At 41.8% G+C, this 17500-nt stretch overlaps 1 protein-coding gene and 1 pseudogene across 1 annotated transcript; one reads left to right on the forward strand and one right to left on the reverse strand.

Moving 5' to 3' along the window:
* The first annotated feature begins 2819 nt into the window (after positions 1 to 2819).
* On the forward strand, positions 2820 to 7989 carry LOC114563390 (E3 ubiquitin-protein ligase TRIM39-like; annotated as a pseudogene).
* Positions 7990 to 8437: 448 nt separating this feature from the next.
* LOC114563288 (putative uncharacterized protein ENSP00000383309) lies at positions 8438 to 11407 on the reverse strand. The gene is made up of 2 exons (XM_028590133.1): positions 11339 to 11407; positions 8438 to 9010 (listed from the first exon to the last, which is right to left on the reverse strand). The coding sequence occupies exons 1-2, from the start codon at positions 11405 to 11407 to the stop codon at positions 8438 to 8440; spliced, it is 642 nt and encodes a 213-aa protein (XP_028445934.1).
* Positions 11408 to 17500: the final 6093 nt, after the last annotated feature.

Consider the following 17500-nt stretch of genomic DNA (forward strand, 5'->3'; position numbering starts at 1 on the left):
GATGGAGCAAGGTGGGCCTACTGACGGATTCAAATATCAAAAGAAGATGATGGCACAGTTAACGAGTACGAGGTCATTTACAAGATTTGTAACGAGGAGTTTCAATTTCAGCGGAGCTGTTGAAGCTCGAGGTGCCACGGCAACGCCAAACACGCGTCAGCTGGGCCGCCGGGCTGAATGTTGGCCATCAACAAAATCAACCTCAGATAATGTGACCAACACGACAGCTCAACGGATCGCAGAGGATCGTAGAGCCATCAGCGTCGGAGAAGACTCCGGTTTCCTTGAGTCGAGACTCGTCCTATGAGCCACCGTCGAGAGCCACAGTTATGACGAGAATCCTCGAGCTCTATGAAAACGAAACAGAAAAAAGGAAAGAGGTCTCGGCTCAAGTAGATCACATCGCCCTGACAGGAGGCCACTGGACATCAGCGAGTACCAACGATTACCTCGGAGTAACACTTCATCAGGGACACGTGGGAGCTGAAGTCTATCTTAACACTGAGGAGCTTGTAAAGAACACTTCCTGTCTGCTGCACGTCAGAGGGACATCGAGGGCAAGGCGACAACCATCGGGACTGACAGCGCACGCAACATGGCTGCCGCAGTTCGACTTACACGCTATGAACTAGAGATGGTCCGATACCAGTATCGGTATCGGCTCCGATACTGCCTAAAACGCTGGTATCGGTATCAGGAAGTACTGGAGGTTATGCACCGATCCGATACCTCGTAATAAAGCCCTAAAGAAAATCTACGTTAAAGTAGTTTATTTAGGTTCTTTTTCCGTTATAACCGAACTGGAGAATAAAAGAAAGTTCTGGGACATTCATTGTTTGTGTTTGTTCATGTTTTACAAAGAGTTTAACCTGAGCCAGACAGCAAAGATAGAAATCATATCACATCCATACAGAGATAGTAGTATACAGCTGTTAAAACATGATGAAATATATGACCCACTGGTATCGGATCGGTACTCGGTATCGGGAAGCAAAGAATGGTATGGGACCATCTCTACTATGAACACATGAACTGTGTAGCTCACATGGTGCAGAGAAGGGTCACAGTGAGTCTCGCTGACAGCAGCAAGGCTCATAAAGTTGTCATTTTAAGCCCAGCCCAGCAAATGCTGCGGAGCTTCAAGCACAACAAGTCAGCCGGGGGACAGAAGCGAGACCATCGATCCAGGATGTTTCAACTGCATGTTTTCTTGCAATTATTGCTTTTTAAATTTATTCATGTATTTTTATCTTCTTTTTTATTATATATATATATATATATATATATATATATATATATATATATATATATATATATATATATATATATATATAATATAAGCTATATAAACATATATAACACATCAACACCAGCGTGGAGTTCTTCTCCAGACGGGTCACCTCGCTCCACTGGCGGGAAGATTAAAGTCAGAAACATATAATAATATAAAATATAATTGGCTCTATAAATGCCAGATGTAGCTGTGAGCACTGTGATTGGCTGTATAAATGCCAGATGTAGCTGTGAGCACTGTGATTGGCTGTATAAATGCCAGATGTAGCTGTGAGCACTGTGATTGGCTGTATAAATGCCAGATGTAGCTGTGAGCACTGTGATTGGCTGTGGGGGTGCCGATCTCAATCTACTGTACCTAAGCAGAGATGTTCACAAGTCATTTTGCACTTTTGGAAGTCTCCAGTCTCCAGTCTCTGGCCATCTGATCTGTCCCTAACACGGTATTGTTAAATCTGATGAATTCAGAGCATGTCCTGTAGCTACTATTCATACAGTACAGCATCAACAACTTTATGAGGTCTACTGAACACATCCCTCTAGTCCTCAGACCTGGTGAAATATTAACTTAAATCTATCACATCATATGGTCACAACTATAAAGATATATATATATATATATATATATATATATATGCGCCAATAAAAGAAGATAAAAATACATGAATAAATTTAAAAAGCAATAATTGCAAGAAAACATGTTGTTGACCAGGAAACAAGTTAGTTCCTGTTGAGTTTGTGAGTGAGAAGCGCGACGACAGACAGACAGACAGACAGAGACAGACAGACAGACAGACAGGCGGTAAGATTTCAATTTTATTATAAAGCTGTGACTCCCACTGAGGGAGGATAGTTACAGGAAGGAGCTCTGGAGTACTAAAGAAGTGAAATACTTCAACTGAACTGAATACAGATACAGTATTAGGGACCACTAAGGTCTATATAAAAGAGACTTCAGATACAGTATTAGGGGACCACTAAGGTCTATATAAAAGAGACTTCAGATACAGTATTAGGGGACCACTAAGGTCTATATAAAAGAGACTTCAGATACAGTATTAGGGGACCACTAAGGTCTATATAAAAGAGACTTCAGATACAGTATTAGGGGACCACTAAGGTCTATATAAAAGAGACTTCAGATACAGTATTAGGGGACCACTAAGGTCTATATAAAAGAGACTTCAGATACAGTATTAGGGGACCACTAAGGTCTATATAAAAGAGACTTCAGATACAGTATTAGGGGACCACTAAGGTCTATATAAAAGAGACTTCAGATACAGTATTAGGGGACCACTAAGGTCTATATAAAAGACTTCAGATACACATTAGGGGACCACTATGTATATAAAAGGGACCTTTAAGATGAACCATCAGGTCTATATAAAAGCAAAGCTCCGCCCTGGGACCTTTAAGGAACTATAGCTGGGACCATAATCTGAGACAAACCAGGAAAACAAGTTAGTTCCTGTTGAGTTGTGAGAAGAGACGCACCGACAGACAGACAGACAGACAGACAGACAGACAGACAGACAGACAGACAGACAGACAGACGGTAAGATTTCAATTTTATTATAAAGCTGTGACTCCCACTGAGGGAGGATAGTTACAGGAAGGAGCTCTGGAGTACTAAAGAAGTGAAATACTTTAATTGTAATCTGCTGCAGACTGAAAAACACTCAGAGACTCAAAGTGAAAGTAACTGAGGCAACTTCCTGCATCGGGGGCACACGGGAGACGTTTGGCTTCTGGTCTTTCTGCCAGAACCTCTTAGGTTTAGACAACAACACAACTTAGTTTAGTTTAGGAAGAAAAGATAGTGGTTTGGGTTAAACTGTAATTACATTTTATTTATAGTATTAAATGATAAGAAGAGTCAGAGGCTGAAACCTCGAGTGGTGAGATACAACTTCCTTTAGACAGAAACCTCAGACACACCCAAGCTTATCTGTTGCTGCTGGTTGGGACACAGACACTGATACAGACATACAGATATAGAAATATGATTCATTATGATTCTAGCAGTTGGAACCATGAACAGTGGCAGTTATAGTAGTCTAACCCTAACCCTATGTTTAACTGCTCCTCAGATCTCTGCAGGGTAAATCCAGACAGCTAGCTAGACTACTAGACTATCTGTCTGTCTGTCTGTCTGTCTGTCTGACTATCTGTCTGTCTGTCTGCTAGACTATCTGTCTGTCTGTCTGTCTGTCTGTCTGCTAGCTAGACTATCTGTCTGTCTGTCTGTTAACAGCTAGCTAGACTATCTGTCTGTCTGTCTGTCTGTCTAACAACTAGCTAGTCTCTGACTATCTGTCTGTCTGTCTGTCTGTCTGTCTGTCTGTCTGTCTGTCTGTCTGTAACAGCTAGCTAGACTATCTGTCTGTCTGTCTGTCTGTCTGTCTGACTATCTGTCTGTCTGTCTGTCTGTCTAACAGCTAGCTAGACTATCTGTCTGTCTGTCTGTCTGTCTGTCTAACAGCTAGCTAGACTATCTGTCTGTCTGTCTGTCTGTCTGTCTGTCTGTCTGTCTGTCTGTCTGTCTGTCTAACAGCTAGCTAGACTATCTGTCTGTCTGTCTGTGTCTGTCTGTCTAACAGCTAGCTAGACTATCTGTCTGTCTGTCTGTCTGTCTGTCTGTCTAACAGCTAGCTAGACTATCTGTCTGTCTGTCTGTCTGTCTGTCTGTCTGTCTGTCTAGTCTAAGACTAGCTAGACTATCTGTCTGTCTGTCTGTCTGTCTGTCTGTCTAACAGTCTAACAGCTAGCTAGACTATCTGTCTGTCTGTCTGTCTGTCTGTCTAACAGCTAGCTAGACTATCTGTCTGTCTGTCTGTCTGTCTGTCTAACAGCTAGCTAGACTATCTGTCTGTCTGTCTGTCTGTCTGTCTGTCTGTCTAACAGCTAGCTAGACTATCTGTCTGTCTGTCTGTCTGTCTGTCTGTCTAACAGCTAGCTAGACTACTATCTGTCTGTCTGTCTCTGTCTGTCTGTCTGTCTAACAGCAGCTAGACTAGACTCTGTCTGTCTGTCTGTCTGTCTGTCTGTCTAACAGCTAGCTATCTATCTGTCTGTCTGTCTGTCTGTCTGTCTGTCTAACAGTCTAGACTATCTGTCTGTCTGTCTGTCTGTCTAACAGCTAGCTAGACTATCTGTCTGTCTGTCTGTCTGTCTGTCTGTCTAACTGTCTAGACTGTCTGTCTGTCTGTCTGTCTGTCTGTCTGTCTGTCTAACATCTAGTCTAGACTATCTGTCTGTCTGTCTGTCTGTCTGTCTGTCTGTCTAACAACAGCTAGCTAGACTATCTGTCTGTCTGTCTGTCTGTCTGTCTGTCTAACAACAGCTAGCTAGACTATCTGTCTGTCTGTCTGTCTGTCTGTCTGTCTGTCTAACTAACAGCTAGACTGTCTGTCTGTCTGTCTGTCTGTCTGTCTGTCTAACAGCTAGCTAGACTATCTGTCTGTCTGTCTATCTGTCTGTCTGTCTGTCTGTCTAACAGCTAGTAGACTGTCTGTCTGTCTGTCTGTCTGTCTGTCTGTCAACAGCTAGCTAGACTATCTGTCTGTCTGTCTGTCTGTCTGTCTGTCTCTGTCTGTCTAACAGTCTGTCTGTGTCTGTCTGTAACTAACAGCTAGCTAGACTATCTGTCTGTCTGTCTGTCTGTCTGTCTAACACTATCTGTCTGTCTGTCTGTCTGTCTGTCTGTCTGTCTGTCTAACAGCTAGCTAGACTATCTGTCTGTCTGTCTGTCTGTCTGTCTGACTATCTGTCTGTCTGTCTGTCTGTCTAACACAGCTAGACTATCTGACTGTCTGTCTGTCTGTCTGTCTGTCTGTCTAACAGCTAGCTAGACTATCTGTCTGTCTGTCTGTCTGTCTGTCTGTCTGTCTGTCTGTCTGTCTGTCTGTCTACCAGTCTGTCTGTCTGTCTGTCTGTCTGTCTGTCTGTCTGTCTAGACTCTGTCTGTCTGTCTGTCTGTCTGTAACAGACTATCTAGACTATCTGTCTGTCTGTCTGTCTGTCTGTCTAACAACAGCTAGACTACCTGTCTGTCTGTCTGTCTGTCTGTCTGTCTGTCTGTCTGTCTGTCTAACAGCTAGCTAGACTATCTGTCTGTCTGTCTGTCTAACAGCTACTATGTCTAACTGTCTGTCTGTCTGTCTGTCCTAACAGCTAGCTAGACTATCTATCTGTCTGTCTGTCTGTCTGTCTGTAACAGCTAGCTAGACTATCTGTCTGTCTGTCTGTCTGTCTGTCTGAACAGCTAGCTAGACTATCTGTCTGTCTGTCTGTCTGTCTGTCTGTCTAACAGCTAGACTATCTATCTGTCTGTCTGTCTGTCTGTCTGTCTAACAGCTAGCTAGACTATCGGTCCAATCTGAGTTTTCTGTTGCACGACTAAAACTACTTCTGAAGGTCCACATGTTCCACCAGAACCAGTTCCTTCCTGAGACTATTTAGCAGAGGCACCGTGGCTCCGTCCGGAGCTTAGCCCCGCCCACAATGATTCTGATTGGTTTAAAGAAATGCCGATAAACCAGAGCACGTTGTCCTCCTATCCAGGAATGCTACGTGGACTAGACAGACCTTCCTCTGCAGCACTTTAGAGGAGGGTCTAGCAAAGCGAGACTACAGTTATAGTCACAATAAAGATAGAGGAACTATGACTAGAAATACTAGTTGGAGCAGTTCAGGGTGTAGCGGTGCGATGCCTAGCGTTGTGTGGCATTGAGGGGTGTAGTAGGGCACGCAGGGCACCGAGCAAGACCACTGCAGCTGGAACCATGATTTAGGGGCCACCCTAATCCCCAGGAAAACTGTGAGGTGATAAAACATATGGACTAGGTCAGTAACAAGCATTTCTGGGACATGGAAGCACACAGATGGAGAGAGAGAGGAGAGAGGAGCTCAGTGGGTCAGAGGAAGTCCCCCGGCAGTATAGAACTATAACAGCATAGCTAAGAGCTGGTCCAAGGCAGACCTGATCCAGCTCTATAAGGGTTGGTAGATGAATCTGGCGACTATGAAGAGAAGCAGAGAAGAGGGGGGTGCCGTGTCTGTAGCTATACACCCTCCCCTAGTCTATACATAAATAGTATAGTCTATACATAAATACATCCATACCTAAATAAACAGACAGACAGCGCTGAAGGCAAACTGCAAGGGAGGGAAACACAACTGACTTCCTGTTTTAACATGTTTTGCCCTTTCTGCTGTTTTCAGCTGCACTCAGAGACAAAATGGCTTCCATGTCAGAGGAGGATTTCTGCTGTTCGGTCTGTCATGAAGTCTTTAGAGATCCTGTTGTTCTGTCATGTAGCCACAGCTTCTGTAGAGACTGTCTGAAGAGCTGGTGGACAGAGAAACCAACAGGAGTGTCCAGTTTGTAAGAGAAGATCTTCAAGGCCAGAACCACCAGTTAGTCTGGTGTTAAAGAAGCTGTGTGAGAGTTTCTTACAGCAGAGAGATCAGAGAGCTTCAGAGGCTCTCTGCAGTCTGCACTCTGAGAAACTCAAACTCTTCTGTCTGGACCATCAGCAGCCAGTGTGTCACATCTGCAGAGATTCAGAAAAACACTCCAACCACAGATTCAGACCCATCGATGAAGCTGCACGACAACACAAGAAGGAACTTCAGGAAACTCTGGAGCCCTTAAAGAAGAAGTTAAAGGTTTTTGAACGAGTTAAAGTGAAGTTTGATCAAACAGCAAAACACCTGAAGGTCCAGGCCCGACGCACAGAGACCCAGATTAAGGATCAGTTTAAGAAGCTTCACCAGTTTCTAGATGAGGAAGAGGAGGCCAGGATGGCTGCACTGAGGGAGGAAGAGGAGCAGAAGAGTCAGAGGATGAAGGAGAAGATGGAGGCTCTGAGCAGAGAGATAGCAGCTCTTTCAGACACAGTCAGAGCCACAGAGGAGCAGCTGAGAGCTGAAGGCGTCTCATTCCTGATCAACTACAAGGCTGCAGTGGGAAGAGTCCAGCAGAGCCCCCTGCTGGAGGATCCACAGCTGCTCTCAGGAGCTCTGATAGGCGAGGCCAAACACCTGGGACACCTGAGCTTCAACATCTGGAACAAGATGAAGGACATGGTCTCCTACTCTCCTCTGGTTCTGGACCCAAACACTGCTGGTCCAAGACTCATCCTGTCTGAAGATCTGACCAGTGTGAGAGGAGGAGAGAAACAGCAGCTTCCTGATAATCCAGAGAGGTTTGATGGTTACTGGTCTGTCCTGGGCTCTGAGGGCTTTAACTCAGGGACTCACAGCTGGGATGTCGAGGTTGGAGACAGTACATTCGGGTCACTGGGTGTGTTAGCAGAGTCTGTCCAGAGGAAGGGAGACATAGACGGTCTGGATTATGGAGAATATGGTTCTGTTTAGGTGAATACTCAGCAGTGTCTCCATCAGCTCCAAACACTGATCTCCCGTTGAAGAAGCAGCTCCAGAGGATCAGAGTGACTCTGGACTGGAACAGAGGAAATCTGTCGTTCTCTGATCCTGATACTAACACACACATACACACCTTCACACACACTTTCACTGAGAAGATGTTTCCATACTTTTACACTGGTGGTAATCTGAAGATATCACCACTGAAGGTCTGTGTGACTAAACAACAGGTCTGATGGACACACACACACACACACACACACACACACACACACACACACACACACACACACACACACACACACACACACACACACACACACACACACACACACACACACACACACACACACACACACACACACACACACACACACACACACACACACACACACAAACAGACACACACACACACACACACACACACACACACAAATACACACACACACACAAACACACATATAGACATACACACACACACACAAACACACACACACACACACACACACACACAGACACACAACAACAGACACACACAACACACAAAACCAGACACACACACACACACACACACAAACACAAACAGACACACACACATATAGCAAACACACACACACACACACACACACACACACACACACACACACACAGACAAACACACACACACATATACACACACACACACACACACACACAGACACACAACACACACACATACACACACACACACAAGACACACACACTGGTTCTGTTATAGACACACACAGAGGGGGGGTCTCTGGTTCAGGGGGTCTCTGGTTCTATTTCCTCGAGACCCAGAGGGGGTCTCTGGTTCTGGTTCCTCGAGACCACAGGGGGTTCTGGTTCTCGAGACCACAGGGGGGTCTCTGTTTCTGGTTCCTCGAGACCACAGAGGGGGGTCTCTGGTTCTGGTTCCTCGAGACCACAGGGGGGGTCTCTGGTTCTGGTTCCTCGAGACCACAGGGGGTCTCTGGTTCAGGTTCCTCGAGACCACAGGGGGGGTCTCTGGTTCTGGTTCCTCAAGACCACAGGGGGTCTCTGGTTCTGGGGGGGGTCTCTGGTTCTGGTTCCTCGAGACCACAGGGGGGTCTCTGGTGGGGAGGGGGTCTCTGGTTCTGGTTCCTCGAGACCACAGGGGGGTCTCTGGGGTTCCTCGAGACCACAGGGGGGGTCTCTGGTTCTGGTTCCTCGAGACCACAGAGGGGGGGGTTCTGGTTCTCGAGACCACAGGGGGGTCTCTGGTTCTGGTTCCTCGAGGGGGGTTCTGGTTTGGTTCCTCGAGACCAGGGGGGGGTCTCTGGTTCTGGGGAGTTGTTCCTCGAGACCACAGGGGGGTCTCTGGTTCTGTTTCAGACCACAGAGGGGGGTCTCTGGTTTGTTCTGTTGGTTCTTGATCAGCTCTATTTTTTGTTCTGTAAAAAAAATTAAAATAAAATAAAAAGTTGATCTAAAAAAAAAATATATATGTGTGTAAAGTATATATATATATATATATATATATATATATATATATATATATATATATATATATATATATATATATATATATATCTTATACATATATTAAGTGAAAGGGATTTGTTGAGTAAGAGATGTCTGAATATTTGGTATTGTTCACTTGTAATGTCATACTGGGCAGAAATCTGGGGAAATGCATATAAACTAATATATATCCTATCATTAAACTTCAGAAGACAGTGATTATAATCATATATAAAGCTTTCTAAATCAAACTAATCTAGTTTTTATTAGTTCCAGCATCTTAACATTTCCAGATCTTGTATATTTAAAATCTTTTTGAGGTGTGATTTATGGCCTTCCTGTCTGTCTTTATCTTTGACATCAATAAATGTGAGAGATGTGAAATAAAAGCAGTGTTGATCATTAAGAGGCAGCAGAACACATTTCTCTACATATATTTATCTATATATCTATATCTCTATATATCTAGATCTCTATATATCTAGATCTCTATATATCTAGATCTCTATATATCTAGATCTCTATATATCTAGATCTCTATATATCTCTACATCTATATCTCTATACATCTATATATCTATTAGGGCTGGGCGATATGGACCAAAAGTCATATCCCGATATATTTTGGCTGAATATCGATATACGATGTATATCCCGATATCTTTTCCGCAAAGTGAGAGCAAATGTTCAGTCAAAGTCAAAGCCAAATATGACATGTCACATGTAGTTTCATACAAACCGGCTATTTCAGTGAACAGTTACAAAATCAAATGAATAAATAATAAACAGGTTTCTTCACCTGGTTCAATGCTCAGCTGTTCAAATAACAATAACATGTAAACATAACTACTGTATAACAACAGGAGTACCTTTAATGAAATCAAAGCTCCATAAGGTTTGTTTAGTTTTTCCAACGTTTTAAATTGTTAAATTTTTCTTCTACACATTTTCAGCGCTTATTTCTACGTCCCATATTTTGTGATATAGGGCTGGGCGATATAGAGAAAATCAGATATCATGATATTCTTGACCAAATACCTCGATATCCATATTGCGGCGATATATTCTAGAGTTGACAGTTGGTGCTCTCGCAAAATATCTTCACACTTAGATTTTAGATAAATAATCATTAATAATAAAACAGCTAGAACAGTCTGGTAAGTTCAGAAGAGTTCATCACTTCACTGTAATGCAGCCTTTAAAACCAGGAAAAGACACTTATGTCATATCACGATATTACCATATCCAAAATATAAGACGATATCTAATCTCATATCACGATATCGATATAATATCGATATATCGCCCAGCCCTAATATCTATACATCTATATATCTATATATCTATATATCTATATATCTATATATCTATATATCTATTTATCTATTTATATATCTATATCTCTATATATCTCTATATCTATCTATACATCTATACATCTATACATCTATTTATCTATATATCTATATATCTATATATCTATATCTCTATATATCTATTTATCTATATATCTATACATCTATACATCTATTTATCTATATATCTCTATACATCTATACATCTATATATCTATATCTCTATATATCTATATATCTATATATCTATACATCTATATATCTAGATCTCTATATATCTATACATCTATATATCTAGATCTCTATACATCTATACATCTATACATCTATACATATATCTATCTCTATATATATATATATCTAGATCTATATATATTATATCTATATATCTATACATCTATATATCTCTATATATCTATATATCTATATATCTATATCTACATCTATATCTCTATATATCTATATATCTATATATCTATTTATCTATATATCTATATCTCTATATCTCTATATATCTATATATCTATATATCTATATATCTATTTATCTATTTATCTATATATCTATATATCTATATATATCTCTATATCTCTATATATATATATCTATATATCTATATCTCATCTATTTATCTATATATCTATATATCTATATATCTCTCCATCACTAACATGTCGCGGTGCAGGAAGACTGTAGACCAACATCTGATCCACAAGCTACTCAACACACACTCATCATTCTGTTGGGCTTTTTAGAAATGCTTACAAAAATTACAAAATCTTACAAAAACTTACAAAATCTTCTACAAAATGACTAAACATCACTTCCGGGTCCGGCGCATCAGAACACGCCCTCTGCGTCATGACGTCATAGACAGAGCTCTCTTGTTCTGGCCTTTATATGTCGATGGTTCTGGCTAAGAAGCTAAAGCTAGCTTCTGTCTACAGTTTTTCACCGGACCAAAAGTTGTAAATATATATGAATGTCTGTCTGTCTGTGTGTGTGTGTGTGTGTGTGTGTGTGTGTGTGTGTGTGTGTGTGTGTGTGTGTGTGTGTGTGTGTCTCTCTGTCTGTGTGTGTGTGTGTGTGTGTGTGTGTGTGTCTGTCTGTGTGTCTGTGTGTGTGTGTGTGTGTGTGTGTGTGTGTCTCTGTGTGTCTGTCTGTGTGTGTGTCTCTCTGTCTGTGTGTGTGTCTCTCTGTGTGTGTGTGTGTGTCTCTCTGTGTGTGTGTGTGTCTCTCTGGCCAATCAGAGACTACTATTAAAATGTCCCTGTTTACACCAACTACTATTAAAATGTCCCTGTTTACACCAACTACTATTAAAATGTCCGGGTTTACACCGACTACTATTAAAATGTCCCTGTTTACACCAACTACTATTAAAATGTCCCTGTTTACACCGACTACTATTAAAATGTCCCTGTTTACACCGACTACTATTAAAATGTCCCTGTTTACACTGACTACTATTAAAATGTCCCTGTTTACACCGACTACTATTAAAATGTCCCTGTTTACACAGACTACTATTAAAATGTCCCTGTTTACACGACTACTATTAAAATGTCCCTGTTTACACAGACTACTATTAAAATGTCCCTGTTTACACCAACTACTATTAAAATGTCCCTGTTTACACCAACTACTATTAAAATGTCCCTGTTTACACCGACTACTATTAAAATGTCCCTGTTTACACAGACTACTATTAAAATGTCCCTGTTTACACCAACTACTATTAAAATGTCCCTGTTTACACCAACTACTATTAAAATGTCCCTGTTTACACGACTACTATTAAAATGTCCCTGTTTACACGACTACTATTAAAATGTCCCTGTTTACACCGACTACTATTAAAATGTCCCTGTTTACACCGACTACTATTAAAATGTCCCTGTTTACACCGACTACTATTAAAATGTCCCTGTTTACACCAACTACTATTAAAATGTCCCTGTTTACACCAACTACTATTAAAATGTCCCTGTTTACACCTACTACTATTAAAATGTCCCTGTTTACACCAACTACTATTAAAATGTCCCTGTTTTTACAACCAACTACTATTAAAATGTCCCTGTTTACACCAACTACTATTAAAATGTCCCTGTTTACACGACTACTATTAAAATGTCCCTGTTTACACCAACTACTATTAAAATGTCCCTGTTTACACAGACTACTATTAAAATGTCCCTGTTTACACAGACTACTATTAAAATGTCCCTGTTTACACAGACTACTATTAAAATGTCCCTGTTTACACAGACTACTATTAAAATGTCCCTGTTTACACCAACTACTATTAAAATGTCCCTGTTTACACGACTACTATTAAAATGTCCCTGTTTACACCAACTACTATTAAAATGTCCCTGTTTACACCAACTACTATTAAAATGTCCCTGTTTACACCAACTACTATTAAAATGTCCCTGTTTACACCAACTACTATTAAAATGTCCCTGTTTACACCGACTACTATTAAAATGTCCCTGTTTACACCGACTACTATTAAAATGTCCCTGTTTACACGACTACTATTAAAATGTCCCTGTTTACACCAACTACTATTAAAATGTCCCTGTTTACACCGACTACTATTAAAATGTCCCTGTTTACACCGACTACTATTAAAATGTCCCTGTTTACACCGACTACTATTAAAAACTACTATTAAAATGTCCCTGTTTACACCAACTACTATTAAAATGTCCCTGTTTACACCAACTACTATTAAAATGTCCCTGTTTACACCGACTACTATTAAAATGTCCCTGTTTACACAGACTACTATTAAAATGTCCCTGTTTACACCGACTACTATTAAAATGTCCCTGTTTACACGACTACTATTAAAATGTCCCTGTTTACACCGACTACTATTAAAATGTCCCTGTTTACACCGACTACTATTAAAATGTCCCTGTTTACACCGACTACTATTAAAATGTCCCTGTTTACACCAACTACTATTAAAATGTCCCTGTTTACACCGACTACTATTAAAATGTCCCTGTTTACACTGACTACTATTAAAATGTCCCTGTTTACACCAACTACTATTAAAATGTCCCTGTTTACACCGACTACTATTAAAATGTCCCTGTTTACACGACTACTATTAAAATGTCCCTGTTTACACAGACTACTATTAAAATGTCCCTGTTTACACCGACTACTATTAAAATGTCCCTGTTTACACCAACTACTATTAAAATGTCCCTGTTTACACCGACTACTATTAAAATGTCCCTGTTTACACGACTACTATTAAAATGTCCCTGTTTACACAGACTACGGGTTTACGACGACTACTATTAAAATGTCCCTGTTTACACCGACTACTATTAAAATGTCCCTGTTTACACGACTACTATTAAAATGTCCCTGTTTACACAGACTACTATTAAAATGTCCGGGTTTACACCGACCACTATTAAAATGTCCCTGTTTACACCGACTACTATTAAAATGTCCCTGTTTACACCGACTACTATTAAAATGTCCCTGTTTACACCGACTACTATTAAAATGTCCCTGTTTACACCGACTACTATTAAAATGTCCCTGTTTACACCGACTACTATTAAAATGTCCCTGTTTACACCGACTACTATTAAAATGTCCCTGTTTACACTACTATTACTATTAAAATGTCCCTGTTTACACCGACTACTATTAAAATGTCCCTGTTTACACCGACTACTATTAAAATGTCCCTGTTTACCGACTACTATTAAAATGTCCCTGTTTACACCGACTACTATTAAAATGTCCCTGTTTACACCGACTACTATTAAAATGTCCCTGTTTACACAGACTACTATTAAAATGTCCCTGTTTACACCAACTACTATTAAAATGTCCCTGTTTGTTTACTATTAAAATGTCCCTGTTTACACGACTACTATTAAAATGTCCCTGTTTACACCAACTACTATTAAAATGTCCCTGTTTACACCGACTACTATTAAAATGTCCCTGTTTACACTGACTACTATTAAAATGTCCCTGTTTACACCAACTACTATTAAAATGTCCCTGTTTACACTGACTACTATTAAAATGTCCCTGTTTACACCAACTACTATTAAAATGTCCCTGTTTACACCAACTACTATTAAAATGTCCCTGTTTACACCAACTACTATTAAAATGTCCCTGTTTACACCAACTACTATTAAAATGTCCCTGTTTACACCAACTACTATTAAAATGTCCCTGTTTACACTGACTACTATTAAAATGTCCCTGTTTACACTGACTACTATTAAAATGTCCCTGTTTACACTGACTACTATTAAAATGTCCCGGTTGTCAGTGATTACATAACCGACGTGGTCTTATTATCATTAACTAAACCCACGTAGGACGACTAGTAGCATGTGTGTGTCTGTGTGTGTATGTCTGTGTGTGTATGTCTGTGTGTGTGTCTCTCAGCTATTATCCCTCAGAATAATGTAATACAGTACTAAGTATAATCCAAATATTTCTCAGTACTTGTACCTGAACTATATTGTATGTTGCTAAGCTACTGAAATATAGTGTATGTTGCTAAGCTACTGAACCCAGCTGAGAGGATCAATAATGTCAAACATGTTAAAGGCATATGACACTTTAATGACACGTTAATGACACATTAATGACACCTTAATGACACCTTAATGACACATTAATGACACCTTAATGACACGTTAATGACACGTTAATGAGGCAGTAGGAGACACAGTGAACTGAAAGCATCCCTCAGGTCACTTCAGAGTTAATATTCATCAGGTTATAGATTGTATAATGCTGTTTATATATTCACCGAGCTGATTATTACACGCGGAGTAATTCAGAAGCTGTTTAATACACGTTAAAGGATTAGTCCGTCACTTCAGGAGACACTCTCAGAGCCACCAGACACGTTAGCATCTGTTAGCAGCAGCTAGCATCTGTTAGCAGCAGCTAGCATCTGTTAGCAGCGGCTAGCATCTGTTAGCAGCAGCTATAATCTGTTAACAGTGGCTAGCATCTGTTAGCAGTGGCTAGAGTCTGTTAGCAGCAGCTAGCATCTGTTAGCAGCGGCTAGCATCTGTTAGCAGCGGCTAGAGTCTGTTAGCAGCAGCTAGCATCTGTTAGCTGTTAGCAGCGGCTAGCATCTGTTAGCAGTGGCTAGAGTCTGTTAGCAGTGGGCTAGAGTCTGTTAGCAGTGGCTAGCATCTGTTTCCTGGAACACAGGATCCTTTAAGCACACACACACACACACACAGACACACACACACACAGACACACACACAGACATTGAGGGAGTCAGGTAGCTGTGTGATAAAGAAATGTTTAGTTTCATGTTTAAGATCTCCAGAGATGATTACTGCCTGATTATTCAGTCTGATTATGATTGTTTAAGATCTCCATGTTTAAGATGATTACTACCTGATTATTCAGTCTGATTACATGTTTAAGATCTCCAGAGATGATTACTGCCTGATTATTCAGTCTGATTACATGTTTAAGATCTCCAGAGATGATTACTACCTGATTATTCAGTCTGATTACATGTTTTTCCTTAACAATGATAATGATGACTAACATTAAGAAAGGTGCTTTGCTCTGATTGGCCAGAGGAAGTGAAGACAGCCTTCTGATTGGTCTGGACTTTAAGTGTCTCTGAAATGTGGGACTACTCCTTTAAATCTTTAAAACGTCTCCGAGCTCTGCAGAGAGAGCGTTTGAGGCTACAGGGGAGCTAACACTGTTACACGGGTCCAGGTCTTCCTTTTGATTCTGGTTCGGTCTGCACACAACTCTCCAGGCTCTGATTGGACGCCACAAACGTCTGTTAATTAATGTCATCCTCAGTCGGCCAATCAGAGGGTCAGGTTTCAGATTTCCAAATGTCATGAGAGTCCACAGACAGAAAGGTCTCAGGGTGCGTTAAGAGTCCTGGTGCATTCAGGTCCATTCGGGTCACAGACGAACCCAAAGTCCGGTTTCACGGGTCAGAATATCAAGGTCTCGTCCTGGTGCGTTCAGGTCCATTCAGGTCCAGGTACAAATGTTCTGACCCATTTCCTTGTTTTCTGAGACCTTTGTAGGAACCAGTACGTATATTAAGAACCCCCCAGAACCTTCTCGGTGCTCTGAAACCTTCAGGAACTGTTTGGGTTTCAGAACCTCTTTCAAGAGTCGTTTCAAAATCCAAAAAAACTAAAACAGTCACAAAAACATGGCTCCAAAGAACATTCTCCAGGTGGTTCTGGTTCCTGGGCCGGAGTTGGATCTGGACTCCAGTTCTCAGGATTATTTACTACCAGACCAGACCAGGTCTTATTTCTTCAGGGAGACCCAGAACCAGACCCAGAGCCAGACCCAGACCCAGGCCCAGACCCAGGCCCAGGCCCAGTCAAGACCCAGACCCAGACCCAGGCCCAGGCCCAGGCCCGGTCCAGACCAAGACCCAGACCATGTTCAGTCTGAAGATTAAATGATGTTTAAAGGTCCATCCGGTTGTTGTTAACCCCAGACCCTGACCCAGGCCCAGGCCCAGGCCCAGGCCCAGGCCCAGACCCAGACCCAGGCCCAGACCCAGACCCAGGCCCAGACCAAGACCCTGACCCAGGCCCGGGCCCAGACCCAAAGGCCCAAGCCCAGACCAAGACCCAGGGCCAGGCCCAGGCCCAGGCCCAGACATAGACCCAGGCCCAGACCAAGACCCAGGCCCAGGCCCAGGCCCAGGCCCAGACCCAGACCCAGACCCAGACCAAGACCCTGACCCAGGCCCGGGCCCAGACCCATGCCCAGGCCCAGACCCAGGGCCAGGCCCAGGCCCAGACATAGACCCAGGCCCAGACCAAGACCCAGACCCAGACCCAGGCCCAGGCCCAGACCCAGACCCAGGCCCAGACCAAGACCCTGACCCAGGCCCGGGCCCAGACCCATGCCCAGGCCCAGACCCAGACCCAGGC

Source organism: Perca flavescens, chromosome 10 (genome assembly GCF_004354835.1).
Source record: "Perca flavescens isolate YP-PL-M2 chromosome 10, PFLA_1.0, whole genome shotgun sequence".
In the NCBI taxonomy this organism is placed as follows: Eukaryota; Metazoa; Chordata; class Actinopteri; order Perciformes; family Percidae; genus Perca; species Perca flavescens.